This window comes from Felis catus, chromosome B3 (genome assembly GCF_018350175.1).
Source record: "Felis catus isolate Fca126 chromosome B3, F.catus_Fca126_mat1.0, whole genome shotgun sequence".
Taxonomy (NCBI): Eukaryota; Metazoa; Chordata; class Mammalia; order Carnivora; family Felidae; genus Felis; species Felis catus.
The window spans coordinates 53,645,709-53,664,248 of NC_058373.1; the positions used below are offsets into that span (position 1 = coordinate 53,645,709).

At 37.9% G+C, this 18,540-nt stretch overlaps 2 protein-coding genes across 4 annotated transcripts in view; both read left to right on the forward strand.

Annotated features, from left to right (window-relative positions):
* The window catches only part of GABPB1 (GA binding protein transcription factor subunit beta 1), a 70,258-nt gene that overhangs the window by 10,458 nt on the left and 41,260 nt on the right, over window positions 1-18,540 (forward strand). The window contains exon 1 of one of the 3 annotated variants that reach the window (XM_006932529.5): window positions 14,856-14,985. The exons of the other annotated variants lie outside the window; for them this stretch is intronic. The gene's annotated coding sequence lies outside the window, so the exon portion shown is untranslated. Of the gene's footprint in view, window positions 1-14,855; window positions 14,986-18,540 lie in introns of those variants that run through there. 3 annotated transcript variants of the gene reach the window in all.
* LOC109500674 (40S ribosomal protein S15a-like) lies at window positions 9,400-10,705 on the forward strand. The gene has a single exon (XM_045059331.1). The coding sequence runs from the start codon at window positions 9,946-9,948 to the stop codon at window positions 10,276-10,278; it is 333 nt and encodes a 110-aa protein (XP_044915266.1). The 5' UTR covers window positions 9,400-9,945; the 3' UTR covers window positions 10,279-10,705.

Below are 18,540 nucleotides of genomic sequence, written 5' to 3' on the forward strand. Positions count from 1 at the left end.
ATACTAGAAACTGCTGAATACTAAAATACACATAAGAATGAGATAAACGCTTCCTGACTTCCTAAGGCTTGCAGGAGAGGAGAGCTTGTAAACAAATCCTTGTAATAGAGTGGAATCCATATATTTATGGAAGTAGGTTCAGGGCACAATGAGAAAATAGAGAAATGATTAATTATTTTTGCTGAGAAGGGCAACAGGAGCTTGTTGGAGGAGGTAATGTCTGAACTGAGTTTTGAAGAAAGAATATGAATACATGGTGAGGTAATTTGGGGTAAGGAGACTTAGGTAAAATAACATATAAAAGAATGATGTCATAAGACAGAATAGTATGTAGGGGTAATTATAGGTAACTGTATTATTGGAGTATAAATGCAAGTAGGAAGTGGTGAGTTGATGAAGCCACAGTGATGCACGGGCCAGATCCAGAAAAGTCTGAAATGCTTTGTAGGAAGTTGCTACATGGGAAGTAGAGATACCATCTCTCAGTAAGTCCAATACAGCCAGTTTTTCCCCAAGTGATGAAATATATTGCTATTTCCTCATTGTGCCCTATTGGAAGTTGGCCTACATTTATGGGCTATGTTGTACCAAATAAAGTTTTTTATATATTAAATTTTCACCCATTGCAATGTTAAATTGACTCTATAAGAAGCATTTGAGAACAGAGACCCACTGAGGAGATGGGAGATTCCCATTTCAGGGTAATTCTGGGCTTTATGAAGTGGAATGGTAGGTGGCCAACTATTTATTTTTCACTTCAAGTTAAATATACATGTAATTAAAATCTGTATTTGATAGGTGATTGGAATACATGACTGTATGTTTTAGGAAGATATTTTGATAAATTTAGCCAAACCCCAGTTTAACACTTTATGACAATGTCCAAAATACAGAAATTTCAAATAAACTGGGAAGAATATTTGTAATGTATATAATAAACAAGAAGTATATATATAATGCACTCCTACAAAGAAACAGTGACATAGAAAAACAAGGAATACAAACTGGCAGTTTCAGACGAGAAGATGTAAGTAGCCAATAAATATTTGGTAAGTTATGCAATCTCATTAGTAATATGAGAGCTACATATTAAAGTTAGGCAAAATTTTAAAAGCTTACTAATATTAAAATTGACTATATTGTGAGGAAATAATAAATATTATATAAACTGTTGGGAATATAAGTTGGTTTGGGGATGTAAATTGATGTGGGCAATTTGTTAGTATCTATTAATTTAAAATGGTATTCCCAACAAGTCTATTGCCTGTTGTCTGCACTAGAGGAACACTATTATATGTGCATAAGGAGGCATATACAAGTTTGTTCATTGCAGCAGTTTATAATGATAAAAAATCTGGAAAAATAAAACTGGTCGTAATAGTAAAATAACCAAGTAATTGGTATATTCATACTATGGAATAAAATGTCATTTGAAGAAATGAACACGGCATATACTGAGCAATAAGTTGTAGAACAGTATATATACTATGTTATTAAATATATACATAAGGAAAAAAACCAGAGCAGTGCTGTATTTTGGAGGGGCAGGTAGGTATATATGCGTGTAAATGTGAAGAATATGGTCTGGTAAGGTAAATCCTGAACTGGTAGTAAAGTGCTTAACTCTTGGGTGATGGATAGAGGATTGGGTTTGGACAGTAGAGATAAGGAGGGACGATTGAAGGGAGTTTTTCAGTAATCTTTGGAACTTAAAAATTAGAATATTAATTATAGTGTATATTTAAAAAATCATTAAAATAATGATGATCAGTTGACAATAGGATTGACAATAGTTGGGATGGAAGGAAACCAGTTAAAGGGGTACTTGATTAACATAGGCATGAGAGGGGCACCTGCGTGGCTTAGTCCGATAAGCCTCTGACTTCGGCTTAGGTCATGATCTCACAGTTTGTTGGTTGGAGCCCCACATCAGGCTCTGTGCTGACAGCTTAGAGCCTGGAGCCTGCTTCAGATTCTGTGTCTCCCTCTCTCCCTGCCTATCTCCTGCTCATACTCTGTCTCTCAAAAATGAATAAAGGTTAAAAAAATTTTTTTAAAGTAGGCATGAGAATGCAGTGGCAAAACAGTGGAGAGAAGAGGACTAATTTATAAATGACGTGAAGGTAATTTCACAATGTGTATCAACATTACAGTTGTATTTACTTTTGTCTCAATCCTACTTCAGGGAATTTATCCTACAGTTATATGAAATGAAGTGATATATTTACACAGTTCTTAGTTGCAGTGTTGTTTGTAATAGTGATAGTGTCCAGCCATAATAAACTAAGACCTATCCATACAACGGCATACTAAGCAGCTGTACAAAAAATGAGGAAGCTGTCTATGGACTAATGGGAAAAGATCTCCTGGATGTGTTAAGTAAAAAAGCCAGTGGAGAACAGTGTATGTAGTAATGCTACCATTTGGTAATAATAGAAATAGTGGAACGATACTCATGAAACTGGTAAAGGTGATTATTTGTGGCTGTGGGGAAGGGTAATAGTGTAAGTGCTTCCATTGAGACTTTCAATGCATACATTTCTGTGTTTGGATTTTTGAGCTATATAAAACTGTTGCCTATTTGAGAAAAAAGAAATTAAGAGAAAAAGAGATGTGAAGTAGACCCTATAGTCTTTGATGACCAATTGTATGTAGAGACATGAGGGAAGGAGGAAGTTAAGGGTAGCTCTCACATTTCTAATTCAGGGAGGTAAAAAAGGTCATAGCAACATCAGGGAGTATAGGAGGAAGATTAGGGTTTGGCCTGTGCATGGGAAGTTCTGGACTTAATATGCAGATGAATCCTTACTACTTCTTAGTTTAGTGTTTGTGTATGTATTTGTGTGTGTAATTTATGTGCTTTAGATAAGGAACTTGAGCTTATTTTAAACATGAATATTAAGTAATCATCAATAAATATTTTTTATCCTTAGATTACATTTCTGTTTTAGGTTTTATGGAGAACAGCTTTGTAATGACTTCATAATTTTACAGTTAAATAGGGACACTGGGATGCACAGATAGAATGTAGATAGAGAAATAGGGAATGTAGATCTGATAAATACAAAGCTTCTATGGGAATTAGGAACTTAATTTATTGGCATGGTTCTGATTTAATCACATCTTTTGGTATCAGAAATTCAAAGACATAAACATAGCTTTGTATAAGGATGTGATCTTTAGGGTACCTGAGATTATACTGTAATATTTAAAACAATATTAAAACTGGTTTAGACAAGTTTATAGTAGAGCATGAAAGTTATTTTTTATATAGCATGCTTGGGAGTAAATGTATATTATGTAAGACAAGGAAGTTTAACCTTAATGGAGAAAAGGAGTCACAACATTCTGGGTACTGCCTAAAACAAGTTCATGCTATGTAATTTGGTATTTAAAATTTATTTGAATGAGTTATATTTCAGAATCTAATTTTGAGGCCCTAATTTATCCATACACCTTTTACCTGATTTCTGTTTGGCTAGAGTAAAAAAATAAAACGGGAGCAAAGGTAGATCACATACATGCCGGGACTTGCAGATGAATGTAGTAAATCTTCTCTAGGTTTATGTTAATAAGGACTTTGGTGTGGAATAGCAGTACAATAGAGCTGCTAAGTAATTCTTACTTGAGATTTAAAATTTTAACCGTTGTATATCTGAAGAAAAGACATCTTCTTTTAAAAATAACAAATAATGTTCTCTATATAATCCTGTAACACTTGGAGATGGTTTTGCTTTAGTGAGGGTGAAACTGTTCTGTCACCTCCAACCTATGCTTACTTCTTAACCCCTTGCCTTTCTCAGCACCACAGTCCTCTGGAGCTTTAGGAAACACAATTTGAGAAATGCTGGATTGGGGTGGGCTACAGTTTGGGCATGGATGGATTCTTACCTCATATATGTTTGTTTGTTTGTTTTGTTTTTAGCACACAGCACAAAATTTTATTCATAGAGTAAAAGGAATACATGAATAGATGTAAGATGTTCCTAGATGGTAAGTTTGAAGTTATAAATAAACCAATTCTTTGTACATTAATTCAGTATACATTTTTCTCTTAAGCCTCAAAGATCTCATCCACTCCTTTGGCTTTTAATGCCATTTTATATGCTGATGAGTCCTAAAAGTGTACTTATAGCCCTGACCTCTCTTAAAAAAAAAAAAAATTAATGTTCATTTATTTTTGAGAGAGACCAAGTGCAAGTGGCGGAGGGGCAGAGAGAGGGCAAGGGCGGGGAGACACAGAACCCTAAGCAGGCTCCAGGCTCTGAGCTGTCAGCACAGAGCCCAGTGTGGGGCTTGAACTCATGAACCACAAGATCATGACCTGAGCTGAAGTCAGATGTTCAATCACCTGAGCCACCCATGTGCCCCGATGACCTTTCTTTTTGTTTTTTTTTAATTTTTTGTTTTCAACGTTTTTTATTTATTTTTGGGACAGAGAGAGACAGAGCATGAACGGGGGAGGGGCAGAGAGAGAGGGAGACACAGAATCGGAAACAGGCTCCAGGCTCCGAGCCATCAGCCCAGAGCCCGACGCGGGGCTCGAACTCACGGACCGCGAGATCGTGACCTGGCTGAAGTCGGCGGCTTAACCGACTGCGCCACCCAGGCGCCCCTCTTTTTGTACAGCCAAGTTCTCATTGGACATTTTCACCTGGACGACTTACAAGCCAAAACTTAACTCTTATTTTTCCACCTAAAGCGGATCCTATTCTAGAGTACCATCTCTATAAGTGGCACGTCTATCTACTCATTTTTTAAAAAACTTATTTAAATCCAAGTTAACATATAGTGTAGTATTGGTTTCAGGGGTAGAATTTAGTGGTTCATCACTTACATATAATACCCAGTGCTCATTCCAACAAGTGCCTTCCTTAATGACCATCACCCATTAGCCCTTCCCCCCACCTCCCCCCACCCCCCACAGCAACCCTCAGTTTGTTCTCTGTATTTAAAAGTCTTATGATTTGCCTCCCCGTTTTTATCTTATTTTTCCTTTCTTTCCTCAATGTTCATGTTTTGTTTAACTTCCACATATGAGTGAAATCATATATTTGTCTTTCTCTGACTTATTTCACATAGCATAATACACTCTAGTTCCATCCACGTTGTTGCACATGCCAAGATTTCATTCTTTTCAATTGCTGAGTAATATTCCAGTGTGTGTATATGCACGCGCGCATACACACACACACACACACACACACACACACACACACACACACACTAGAATGTTACTTGGCAATCAAAAAGAATGAAATTTTGCCATTTGCAACACACACATCTTCTTTATCCATTCATCTGTCAATGGACCTTTGGGCTCTTTAAATAATTTGACTATTGTTGATAGTTAAATAATTTGACTATTGTTGACAATGTTATAAACATTGGGGTGCATGTGCCTCTGCACATCAGCATTTTTGTATCCTTTGCATAAATACCTAGTAGTGCAGTTGTTGGGTTGTAGAGTATTTCTATTTTTAATTTTTTTGAGGAACCTCCATATTGTTTTCCAGAGTGGCTGCATAAGTTTGCATTCCCACCAACAGTGCATAAGTTCTTTTTCTGCATCCTCACCAACATCTGTTGTTTCCTGAGTTGTTAATTGTAGCCATTCTGACAGGTGTGAGGTGGTATCTCGTTGTGGTTTTGATTCGTATTTCCTGGATGATGAGCATCTTTTCATGTCTGTTAGCCCTCTGGATGTCTTCTTTGGAAAAATGTTTATTCATGTCTTCTGCCCATTTCTTCACTGGATTATTTGTTTTTTGTATTTTGAGTGTGATGAGTTTTTTTTATAAATTTTGGATACTCTTTATCCAATATGTTATCTGCAAATATCTTCTCCCATTCCATCCATTGCCTTTTAGTTTTGTTGATTGTTTCCTTTGCTGTGCAGAAGATTTTCATCTTGCTGAGGTCCCAGTAGTTCCATTTTTGCTTTTATTTCCCTTGCCTCCAGAGACAGGTCTAGTAAGAACTTGCTGTGGCTGAAGTCAAAGAGGTTGCTGCCTGTTTTCTCCTGTAGGATTTGATGGTTTCCTGTCTCATATTTATAGGTCTTTCATCCATTTTGAATTTATTTTTGTGTGTGGTATAAGAAAGTGGTTCAGTTTCATTCTTCTGCATGTTGGTGTCCAGTTTTCCCAGCACCATTTTCTGAAGAGACTGTCTTTTTTCCATTGGATATTCTTTCCTGCTTTGTTGAAGATTAGTTGGCCATTACATTTGTGGGTCCATTTCTGGGTTCTGTATTTCTCATATAACTTTGATGTGTCCAGTTGAGTGAAAGGATGGTAATATCCCAGTATATAGAAATTAAGCATTAGTGGTTCTTAATCAAGTCAGTACTGAGAGAAATCCTTGGTTAGTTGAATACCACCTATGTATGTAACACTGTTACAAAGTACTTATGGGTGCAAATGGCACTAAAAGAAAACCTTGTCTATATCCACAAGAAACTTATAACCTAGCTAAAGCATCTTAAACTTAGTAAGTTTGTGGCCAAACTCTTAAAAATATTTTTTAATGTAAATTTATTTTTGAGAGAGTAGGAGAGAGAGACAGAGACAGAGCGCAAGTAGGGGAGGGGAAGAGAGAGAGGGAGACACAGAATCTGAAGTAGGCTCCAGGCTCTGAGCTGTCAGCATAGAGCCTGACACAGAGCTCAAACTCAGGATCTGTGAGATCATGACCTGAGCTGAAGACAGACACTTAACCAACTGAGCCACTAAGGCGCCCCAGGAAATACTCTTTATCTGTGCTTTCCAATATTATAGTCTTAAGCCACATAGGGCCATTGAACACTTGAAATGTGGCTAGTGTGATTGAGGTACTGAAGTTTGGTTTGTTTGTTTGTTTTGAGAGAGAGAGAGGAAATGTGAATGGGGGGAGGCAGAGAGGGGGACAGAGGATCCAAATCCGGCTCTGCGCTGACAGCCGCAAGCCCGATGGAGGGCTTGAGCTCATGAACGGTGAGATCATGACCTGAGCTGAAGTCGGAGGCTCAACTGATGGAGCCACCCAGGTGCCCCAGGGTACTGAAGTGTGTGTTTGTTTGTTTGTTTGTTTGTTTGTTTTGAAAGAGAGCATGAGCAAGGGAAGGGTGGAGAGAGAGGGAGAGAGAATCTCAAGCAGGCTCTACACACTCAGTGCAGAGCCTGATGTGGGGCTTGAACTCACAGGTCATGACCTGAGCCGAAATCAAGAGTCGGATTCAACCTGCTGAGCCACCCAGGCACCCCTGAAGTTTTAATTAAATAGCCATATGCATCATAGTAGTGCAGTTCTATAGGACATACTTGGGCAGAATGAAATTGATACCACATGGCAGGAAAGAAATGTATGAAGGACTGAAAAGTAAAGTGACACATATTTGGAAAATAAAAATGAATCTTAACTGCATAAAACAGAACGTCTAATGGATTAAAAGACAAGGCAATAGCAGAAGGGGAATAAAGGGTTCTAGGTTCTGAGGTCTTTGTATTATATAGAAGGAGGGTCAGTTTTAAAAATATCCTTTGTATGGGAAACTTTAAATATGTAAAAGCAAAGGAGAGTATAATGAAACCCCCATGTATTTATGTATTCATTGACCAATGATGATCAACTCAAGACTAAAATGGTTTCTTACATATTCCTCTTTGTTTTATTTTATTTTATTTTATTTTATTTTATTTTATTTTATTTTATTTTATTTTATTTCATTTCATTTCATTTCATTTCATTTCATTTCATTTCATTTTATTTTATTTTATTTTTTTATTTTATTTTGAGAGAGCAAGCTCACTAGCAGATGGGGGGAGAGAGAGAGAGGAAATCCCAAGCAGGCTCCTCACCATCAGTGTGGAGTCCAATGTGGGGCTCAAACCCACAAACCATGAGACCATGCCCTGAGCAAAAACCAAGAATTGGACGCTTAACTGACTGAGCCACCCGGTTGTCTCCCTCATTATTTTAAAAGTGATCCCAAGTATCACATTATTTAATCTATAAATATATTGTTTTTATCTCTAAAAATATATAAACTTAAACTATAATACAATTATCTAGAAAAATATAAACATAATTCCGTAATATCATTACGTATTTAGGCAGTGTTAACATTTCCTCCATCTCCAAAATGATGTTTTTTCTTTTCTTTTTTAGAGAGAGTGAGCTTGAGTTGGGGGAGGGTAGAGGGAGGGAGGGAGGGAGAGAGAGAGAGAGAGAGAGAGAGAGTATGAATCTCAAGCAGGCTGCACACCCAGTGCAGATCCCAATGATTATGACCTGAGCTAAATCAAGAGTCAGACATTTAGCCGACTAAGCCACCCAGGCTCCCCACAACTGCTGATGGTTTTGTTTATTTATTTATTTATTTAAAAAAAATTTTTTTTTTCAACGTTTATTTATTTTTGAGACAGAGAGAGACAGAGCATGAACGGGGGAGGGGCAGAGAGAGAGGGAGACACAGAATCGGAAACAGGCTCCAGGCTCTGAGCCATCAGCCCAGAGCCTGACGCGGGGCTCGAACCCACGGACCGCGAGATCGTGACCTGGCTGAAGTCGGACAATTAACCGACTGCGCCACCCAGGTGCCCCGATGGTTTTGTTTTTTTTAATGCAACATTCACATTTATTGAAATATCTTATGGAACAAAAAAGGGGAGTACTGAACATCTAACAACTGTAAACTTTCTCAGGTATTTCTTTATCCAAAATGATTTTTTTTTTTTACCAACTTAATTTTTTAGGTCATAATAATTTTTTTAGGTCAGTTTTAGGTTCACAGCAAACTTGAGGGGAAAGCATTTTCCATACACCATCTGCCTCCATACATTGCATAACCTCCCCCATTATCAGTATCCCCACCAGAGTGGTACATTTGTTACAATTGATGAACCTACACTGACACATCATCGTCACCCAAAGTCCATAGTTTACATTATGATTCATACTAATGTATGTTCTATGCATTTGGGCAAATGCATAATGACATGTGTTCATCATCATGGTACCATACCGAGTATTTTTACTGCTCCATAAAAAAAAGATTTTAAAAATTTACATTTAGTTTCTTCAAATTGTAATCCAAACAGGGTCCACACATTGCCATTGACTGACGCTTGCTTAGGTCTTTATTTATTTTTTTAATGTTTATTTCTTTAAAAGTTTGTTTTTAACATTTATTTTTGAGATAAATCTTGAGCGAGGGAGGGGCAGAGAGAGAGAGAGGAAGTCACACACTCGGCAGCAGGCTCCAGGTTCTATGCTGTCAGCACAGAGCCCGAAGCAGGGCTTGAACTCACGGACTGCAGGATCATGACCTGAGCCGAAGTTGGACGCCCAACTGACTGAGCCACCCAGGCGCCCCTTTAATGTTTATTTATTACTGAGAGAGTGCAAGCGGGACAGAGGATTAGAAGCAGGCTCCTAGCATACAGCAGAGAGCCTGATGTGGGGCTCAAGTGCAGGAACCGCATGATCTGAGCTGAAGTCAAGAGTCAAATTCTTAACCGACTGAGCCGTTTAGGTGCCCCTGCTTAGGTCTTTTAAAGCAAGATTTTGGTTAACTCTAGACTTTTAATGCATGGTATAATTCTTAGGGAACCACTGCAAGAACAAAAATAGAGGCTGTAACTTCCAAATCAGTAGAAGAAATAGATAAAATGTTAAAAAAAGAATCAGTTCAAAGGAAGACAGAGAAAAGAAACTGAACAGGTAACAAATGGAGAGAGCACAAAATTAGATGCTAGATTTAAACCTAGTTAAAGATAAAAAGTAAATAATTGCACAGGTATCTTCCTAGCCTAAGGCATCATCAGCTGTTGCCTCCAATAATTTCCTAAGTAGTATTCCCGCCTCAATTCTTGCCTCCTTCTATGTACTACCCATATAATAACAGGAGTAGTTTTAAAAAAATGTAAATCAGCTCTTTTCTGCCATCTTTTCTGTGCCACCGTAATGATGCACATAAATGTGCTGGCAGATTCTCTCAAGAGTATTAACAATGCCAAAAAGAGAGGCAAACACCAGGTTCTTATCAGGCCATGCTCCAAAGTCATAGCTGTGATGATGAGGCATGGTTACGCTGGCGATTTTGAAATCGTTGATGATCACAGAGCTGGGAAAATTGCTGGGAACTTCATGGGCAGGTTAAACTGTGGAGTGATCAGCCCCAGATTTGATGGGCAACTCAAAGATGTAGAAAAATGGCAGAATAATCTCCTGTCTAGCCAATTTGCTTTCATTGTACTAACCTCAGCTGGCATCATGGACCATGAAGAAGGAAGATGAAACACACTGGAGGGAATATCCTGGGATTTTTTTCTAGGGATATAATACATATGTGCAAATAAAATGCCTCAATGGACCATATATATATATACACATATGCATGCATATAAATCATATCACAATACTCTCCTGTTGAAAACATTCCAACAACTTCCTGGTAAATTCAGTGAAGTCCGTACTTAGTAGTGCCTATAACACCTTACATGATGTGGTCCATTTCTGTTTCTGTGACTGCATATCCTGCTATCATTTTTCACTCAAGCTTAGGGCCCTTAAACTTGCTGTGCCGTCTCCCTGGATCACCAGGAGCAGTCAGAATTCTTAGTTCTTTTTTTTTTTTTTTAATTTTTTTTTCAACGTTTATTTATTTTTGGGACAGAGAGAGACAGCATGAACGGGGGAGGGGCAGAGAGAGAGGGAGACACAGAATCGGAAACAGGCTCCAGGCTCTGAGCCATCAGCCCAGAGCCTGACGCGGGGCTCGAACTCACGGACCGTGAGATCGTGACCTGGCCGAAGTCGGATGCTTAACCGACTGCGCCACCCAGGCGCCCCCAGAATTCTTAGTTCTTAAAAAAAAGCAGCTTAGTTCTAAAAACCAGAAACCACCTCTGGTTAATTTAGCAGAAAAGGAATTTGTCACAGGAAGAAACCACAACTGTCAATGGAATCTGCTTCCATTCTTGCCATAATGGATTCTATATACTTGCTGCTTTTTTATGCATTTATTTCCTAAGTTATAGTCCATCCTGGACGTTTCTTTATTGGAGTGGAGGTCATGTAACTGCACCCTAGCTGCGTGGAAAGCTGGAAAAGCAAATATTTAGCTTCACTAGTAGGTAGAAGTTTCTGGCTTCTTTCAGGACTCATCAGAGGGGAATTCCTTGGACATATGAAGATGTTTTGATGCTGAGCCAAAAGAGTGACCTGTCCTTTATGATGCTTTTCTCAGGAATCCTTCCTTGCTTTGCTTCCTCCCTTAATTCACATTTCTACTCAAATGTCCTCTCCTCGAAGAGGCCTTTCCTTAGACTTTGTCTAAAATGGTGATTCCCCATCTCTAATCCAGTATTTTCTCTTTCCTTATTCTGCCTTACATTTTCTTCATAGTACCACTGTTACTGATTGATTAATTGGTAGCCTCTTCCCCAGGAACACAAGCTCCATGAGGGTAGGGACTTGTTTTTGTTTACCTTTCTGTTGGCACATATATGCTTAGTAAACATTTGTTTAATGAATGAAGGGAAAACATAGATAATGCTATAAATACCTGAGAAAATTTAAAGGGAAGGATTATTGAGGAATTAGCTCATTTAAGGAAGGTTTATTGGAGGGATGCTTGGGTAGCTCAGTTGGTTGAGCATCTGACTTTGACTTTGGATCAGGTCATGATCTTGCAGTTTTGAGTTTGAGCCCCACATTGGGCTCTGTGCTGACAGTTTGGAGCCTGGAGCCTGCTTCAGATTCTGTGTCTCCGTCTCTCTCTGTCCCTTTCCGGCTCATTCTCCCACCTTCTCTCTTTCAAGAATAAATGAACATTAAAAAAATTTTAAAAGAAAGTTTATTGGAGAAGAGAAATTTTTAAAATGGGCTTTGATTGGAGGATTTGGAGAGAAGGAAGGTAGCTATCTAAACTGGGCAAATAGCATGAGGGAAGGCATTGGGTACGGAGTAAGGTGGACACGTATCGAATAAGAATTGTTTAGAATCTGATGGCTATCAGGGTCCTTTATGAGGTGGGAATTGAGAAAAGTGGACAAGGTGAAGGTGTGAGGTTACAGCAGGTGATAGAGGGCCTTGAACTAATAATAAGGTGGTCTTTTACTTGCTGGAGAGTAAAAGATGACTAGTGTTTTTTTTTTTTATTAAAAATAAACTGGTATTTTCACATAGTATTATGCAGGCGTAAAATAGAATGAGGTAAATCTCTGGAGAATTTTCTGGGAAATATATTAAGTGGAAAAAAAAGCTAAGTGCAGAACAGTGTATGTAGTATACTCTCTTGGTATATGAAGTGTGTGTGTGCGAGTAAGAATATATATACTAATTTGTTTATGTTTCAAAAAGAAAAACTGAAAAGCCAAACCAGAAATTAATAAAATGGTTACCTTGGGGTGGGGAAGAGGGAAGGAGAGGGAATGATGTGAAGGAAATAGGAATGGAAGTGAGATTCCTGTTTAGTTTTGACTTTTGAATTATGTAAATATTTTACACATTCAAAAATTACAATTAAATGAAAATAAAAACAATCTCTAAAATTGGGAACAAACTTAAAAAAATGAACCTATTGTATATCAAAATAGTTCTTTAAATACATGGAGAAAAACACACTCAAGTGACTTTTGAGCTCTATATCAAATGGCATATATGCTAAGGACAAAAAGAACTGCAGAGAAATCTTAAACCTCATTCATTTTATTGCTAGTTGTAATGTTGATGTTTTTATTCTGATACCATTGGATACATGTTTAGGTTAAAGCCAATAAATAAGATTGTATGCTTATATGTTAGAAGTCAATAGAAATACAAAATCAAAGGAGCTAGGCAAAAGACATTTATAATGTTGAACTTGAATTATAAATGTCAGTATGAATTCAGGATTTAAAATATGTATATTTCTTTATTTTTAAATTTTTTAAAATGTTTATTCATTTTTGAGAGACACAGAGAGAGAGAGAGCATGAATGGGGGAGGGGCAGAGAGAGAGGGAGACACAGAATCTGAAGAAGGATCCAGGCTGTGAGTTGTCAGCAGAGTCTGACATGGGCTCGAACTCACCAACCATGAGATCATGACCTGAGCCGGTCAGACGTTTAACTGACTGAGTCACCCAGGCACCCCAAAATATCCATATTTCTTAATTCCATCCATATATATATTTCTTTTTTAGATGTGTCCTCTGAAAGGATCTTGAAAGTGTGTCACTTTCGTAGATAATAAGTACTTGTATTACCTCAGTTTTGTTCTTTAAATACTTTATTGAAGAAATGACTGGTTCCAAGACTGAGGCAGGGAACGTACATAGTGAACCTAGGACAGTTTGTGCCAGAAGCAAGAAAGCTTTCAAAGACACAAGAAAAGCCTACCTGAAGAGGCTCTTTTTGGCCAAAATTGAGACAATTTGAACATAAAAAAGAATAAGGAGAATAATTTGAAACAATATATAATAAAAAAACACAAATGGAGATGGCTATTACCTATTCTTTACTCTGAAGATTGGTAATTTAACAATTGAATTGTCTTTTTTGGTAGAAATTTGCATGGTGCCAAAGTAACACTCCACAGAATACTAGTTGGTCTCAAAACAATAAAACTTTACAGTGGAAGGATCAGGCTTATTACCAGCTTTGTTATTAATCTTGGCATCACTAACAATGAGCCAAAAAATATGTGCATCCTGATGTGATTCAATATCAAATAGACTGCATCAACTGAAGCATTTTTTTAATGTTTATTTATTTATTTTGAGAGAGAGAGAGAGAGAGCAGTGGAGGGGCAGAGAGGGAGAGAGAGAGAGAGAGAGAGAGAGCGAGAGAGAGAGAATCTCAAGCACATTCTGCACTGTCCACACAGAGCCTGACGTGGGGCTCGATCCCACTAATCATGAGATCGTGAACTCAGCTGAAATCAAGAATTGGATGCTTGACCGGCTAAACCACCCAGGCACGCCTGAAGTAATTTTGTAGAACATTTAAAATCTGAATTTAGTCGGACTTTTCAGACTTTCAGTTTAAAAGTAATATGGGAGATGAAAGAAATTAAACACCACCTTAGATGAAGCAATCAGAAAAATACAGAATGTGAGATATAGATGAACTGGCCATTTAATGTCATAGGAGAGGATAACAAGGGTAGCGGGGGGGGGGGGGGTGGGGGAGAGGAGGAAACTGTCCGAGCATATAATTAATCTAGAGATATAACAACCAAATGCAGTATGTGCCAGCTGTAAAGTACATTTTTTTTAGAAAGGAGTAGGATGAAGCAAGATGGCTAACTTTTAATTTAGAATGTGGGTGATGGGCATATGGGTGTGTGTGTTTGTGTATATACACACATATATTCATTTATATGCATACATACACACTTTTCTATATTTAAAAGATTTTATAATAAAAACTTAAAAATATTTTCCTGTTTATGGACACTTAGGTTGTTTGTAGTTTCTTTTTCTTCAATTACAAATAATGTTTCTGTAAACGTTCCTATACATGCTTCCTTTCCTTGTGTACATGTTAAGGAGATATGACAACTTTCTAGTAGTGGAATCCTGGATCAGGGTAGACGTACCTTCAACTCTGCTAAATATTGATAATTTGTTCTTCAAATGGTTGTATTGATGAGGTTTTTAGACAAGAGAATTATGAAATGTATGTCTTCCCTATTAGGTGATGAATTCTTTGAGTGTAGGTACCATGTAGAGACTCATATAGAAATGTTTGAGTTGAACGAACTTGTATTTTAGTGGGACTGCCTGGTAGCAGGATGAGAAATTAGGATTAGGTCAACTAAGAGGGTATTGTGATGTTTAAGGTATGAGGCAGTGAGTGTGTAAGACTGGAGGTAGTAGAGAGGAAGGGATGAATATTAGAAATCTTGGAGAGAAGGGATTGAAGTATATGTGCTTTTATTGTCAGGTAGGATATTGATGATTCACTGTTGTGACTTCTAATACCCAGTAGTTTGTTGGCTTCACTTTATAGTAAACAGGTAAGTTATGCTTCCCTATTAACTCAAAACCATCTACTGACCTAGTTCTAGTTGAGTTCTAGCCTTTTCTTCATCCTCCGCTTGCACTCTTTTTAAGCCTCAGTCTTTTCCTGGGATAAAGATATTGATTTAAAAGAGACTAGTAGTTGAATGGGGTAAAGGGGCAGTGGGTTGCAAAGATGGAAGAATTTATGTAGTAATATGGGTAGAATTTGTGGGTAGCTTCATTCCCAAGTCAGTTTGTGAAGTCTTCCTAGGACAGAGGATATCTTCCTGTAGTTTTTAAGGGGAAGGTTTATCCAGTGTTATAACAGAGGTAATTAATCAGATGTAGTTTTTTCTAAGAGAATGTCCTATATCTTATTTTAAAATGTTGCAACTTTTTGTAAATTGTAAAGTTGGTGCCTTCAAGAAGTTTTGATTAATGGTTCTAGAATAGCTTTTTCCAACAGAAATATAATGTGAGGAGCATATTTAAAATTTTAGAACAGCCACATTAAAAAAAAGGTGAAATTAATTTTAATAATATATTACATTTAATCCCATATATCCAAAATATTACCATTTTAACATGTAATTGATATGTTATTAATGAGATATTTTGTATTCTTTTTTGGTACTAAGTCTTCAGAATCTGTTGTGTTATACTTATAGCACAGCTCCATTTGGACTAGCTACATTTCAGTGCCCACTATAATTATGGCTAGTGACTACTGTATTGGACAGCTCAGTTCTAGAACATACTCAGTTGAAACGTTTGAACTCAGTTTGGTGCTGATTTGACCCACTGTCATTGAGGGTGGCCATGAGCTGATCTTGCTTCATAGACCTGTTGCTGGTTATTAGATAAGTTCTGGCTTCCTGTCCAAATCTTCCTGTCCAAGAGTGATTTTGAGGGTCCCAGACAAAGCCATTATCCAGATTTACTGATTATATTCACACTTTTCCCTTTTGCCTCAGAAAACCTAGAACTGACCTTGGACTGTTTTGAAACAAATCTGTCAATTTGAGTTGCTGCCAATAAAAAGAATATTCAAGTGAGTTCTAATCTCATTCATTTGTAAGGATTTTAGTTACAACAAGGCTGACAGGAATTCAGTGAGCATTTTATTGATTGTGGTATTTCTTAGAATTTGTGACACTGTCAGCCTTGTTTGCATTTTTAAAGTCAAACGTTATGACTCTTGGTTATCTGAGGTATTTCTGGAGTTTCTACTGTGTGCTAAATGTTTATTCAATGAATGTTTTTGAGCATTTACCATACTTTAGGCACAGTGACAACTTGTAGCCAAGTAAACAGGCACATTTAGTGTGGTCTGATAAATGCTATGATAGAAACTTCATATGCTAGGAGAAAACAAGGAAGGACACTTCAGTTAATTTTGGGGCATCAGGAATGGCTTCTCTGAGGAGATAAGCTGAACTCTGAAGGACAGGTAGGAATAAATATGGCAATAGTGGGTGTGGAGAAGAGAAGATTCTTCCTGGCAGAGGGAATATTTTTTATAGATATCCAACAGTGAGAAAAAGAACCAAGTACAACATTTTTCCTGTAATTCAGAATTCAGTGTGAGAGGTAGTGAGTAGTGTATATGGGATGGTGGCAACAGATCCCAAATGTGAAAGGCCTGGACTCTTATGGCAGAGTTTGACATTTTTGTTGTTGTTGTTGAGAGAGAGAGCACGCGTGCGCACACACAAACTGGGGAGGTGCAGAGAGAATCTCAAGCAGGCTCTGAGCTGTCGGCACAGAGCCTAACGTGGACCTCAGTCTCACGAATCATGAGATCATGACCGGAGCCAAAACCGAGTCCAGTGCTTCCGACTGAGCCACCTAGGTGCCCCAGAGAGTTTGACGTTAACTGAGGAAGAACGTGATTTCATTTAAGGATGACTAAGAAGTTTGGTATTAGAATGGAGAATAAATTAGAGGAAGACAAGACTGAGGCATAGACACTAATTTAGAGGTGTCCTAGGAGAGAAAGGATGGAGATGAGCAAAGATTGAGGCAGAGAGACAAGACTGTCAACATACATTTATTGAAGGCCTACTTTCTAGCATTGGAAAGAGGTAGAAGAATTTAAGAGACATTTAGGAGGTAAAAGTGACAGGTCTTAATGATTGATTGGAATTGAAATGGGTAGAAGAAAGGGGTCAAGGACGATTCCAAAGTTTCTGATCTACAAAACAAGCCACTACTTGGACAGATTGACTTTTTTTTTTTTTTTAATGTTTTATTTACTTTTGAGAGAGAGAGGGGGAGAGAGAGAATGAGCGGGGGAGGGGCAGGGAGAGAGGGAGAATCCATGAAGCAGGCTCCAGGCTCTGAGCTGTCAGCACAGAGCCCAACATGGGGCTCAAACATGTGAACCACAAGATCGTGACCGAGGCCGAAGTCAGATACTTAACTGACTGAGCCACCCGGGCACCCCAGCTTGATTTTTTAAGTACCTTGGAATCTATAGGTGGAGGCATCTATCCAGTTGAACATTTGAGTCTAGTGCTTGGACAGAGTCTAGGACTGAAGATAGATTTGGAAGTCATCAGGTAATATTGGCTAAGAAAGATAAACTTTCTAGAGGAGAGAATGTAGAGAATGAAAAAGAGGGCTGAAAAATGACACACTGAGAAACTGCCAATATTTAAGGGGAAGAGAAAAGGGATCCAGTTGAAAGACACATAAGCTACCATCCTTGCCTCTAAGCATTTTATAATTTAAGTGAGACACATAAACATGAATCATTTGGTGACCAGTGCAAGTCAGAGTCTAATTTGATGCCAACTTTTATTGTACCACCTCTTGTATTTTATGTGAAATGAAGTTAAGTGTATAAAGGAAGTGGTTAGTATTTAGGCCAGGGAGTAGCATTGGAAGTGCATGCATTCAGTGGGGACATCTAGCCTGTGGTCACTAGAAGGACTCAGATGATGGCATATTGCATAGTATGTGTATTGCCTGTGTTGTGAATGTGGACTCTGGAGCCATTCAGCCTTGGTTATTCTCCACTAGCAGTATCACCTTGGGCATGTAACTTTCTATGACTCAGTTTTCTCAGCAATACAATGATGATGATGATAATTCTGACTTGAAGGTATTGTGAAATTGAATGAGTTAGTATGTGAAAATTCTTAGACTGTGTCTGGCACAATCTCTCTTGTTGTTTTCTCTCTCTGTATGTACATACACATACATGGATGGCTGTGTTATACTTTACTATGTTATACCCACTATATGTGTATATGTAGTATTATATACATGTTAGGAATTATCATTTAATAAATGGCGTGTCTGATGAGGGCTCATGATTTGGACAGGATAGGTAGGCACCAGAGAAGAAATGTTCCCTCTGTGAAACTTAATGTGAACATACATGGTTTTTAAACAGGCTTTCACTGGTAAAGTGGGTGAAAAAACGGTATGAGAATCCCCTTTCCTTCTGATTCCCAGTTGGAAGCAAAGAATGCCCTTTTAATAGAAGGCTTTAAAGATGTTAAAGCCTTTGTGTGTTATGTTATCCCTGTGTGGTAGTGGGATTTCCTCAGGTCATATTTTCT

Coding starts and splice junctions, on each gene's coding strand:
- LOC109500674 (XM_045059331.1), top strand. CDS start 9,946: ATGATGCACATAAATGTGCTGGCAGATTCTCTCAAGAGTATTAACAAT.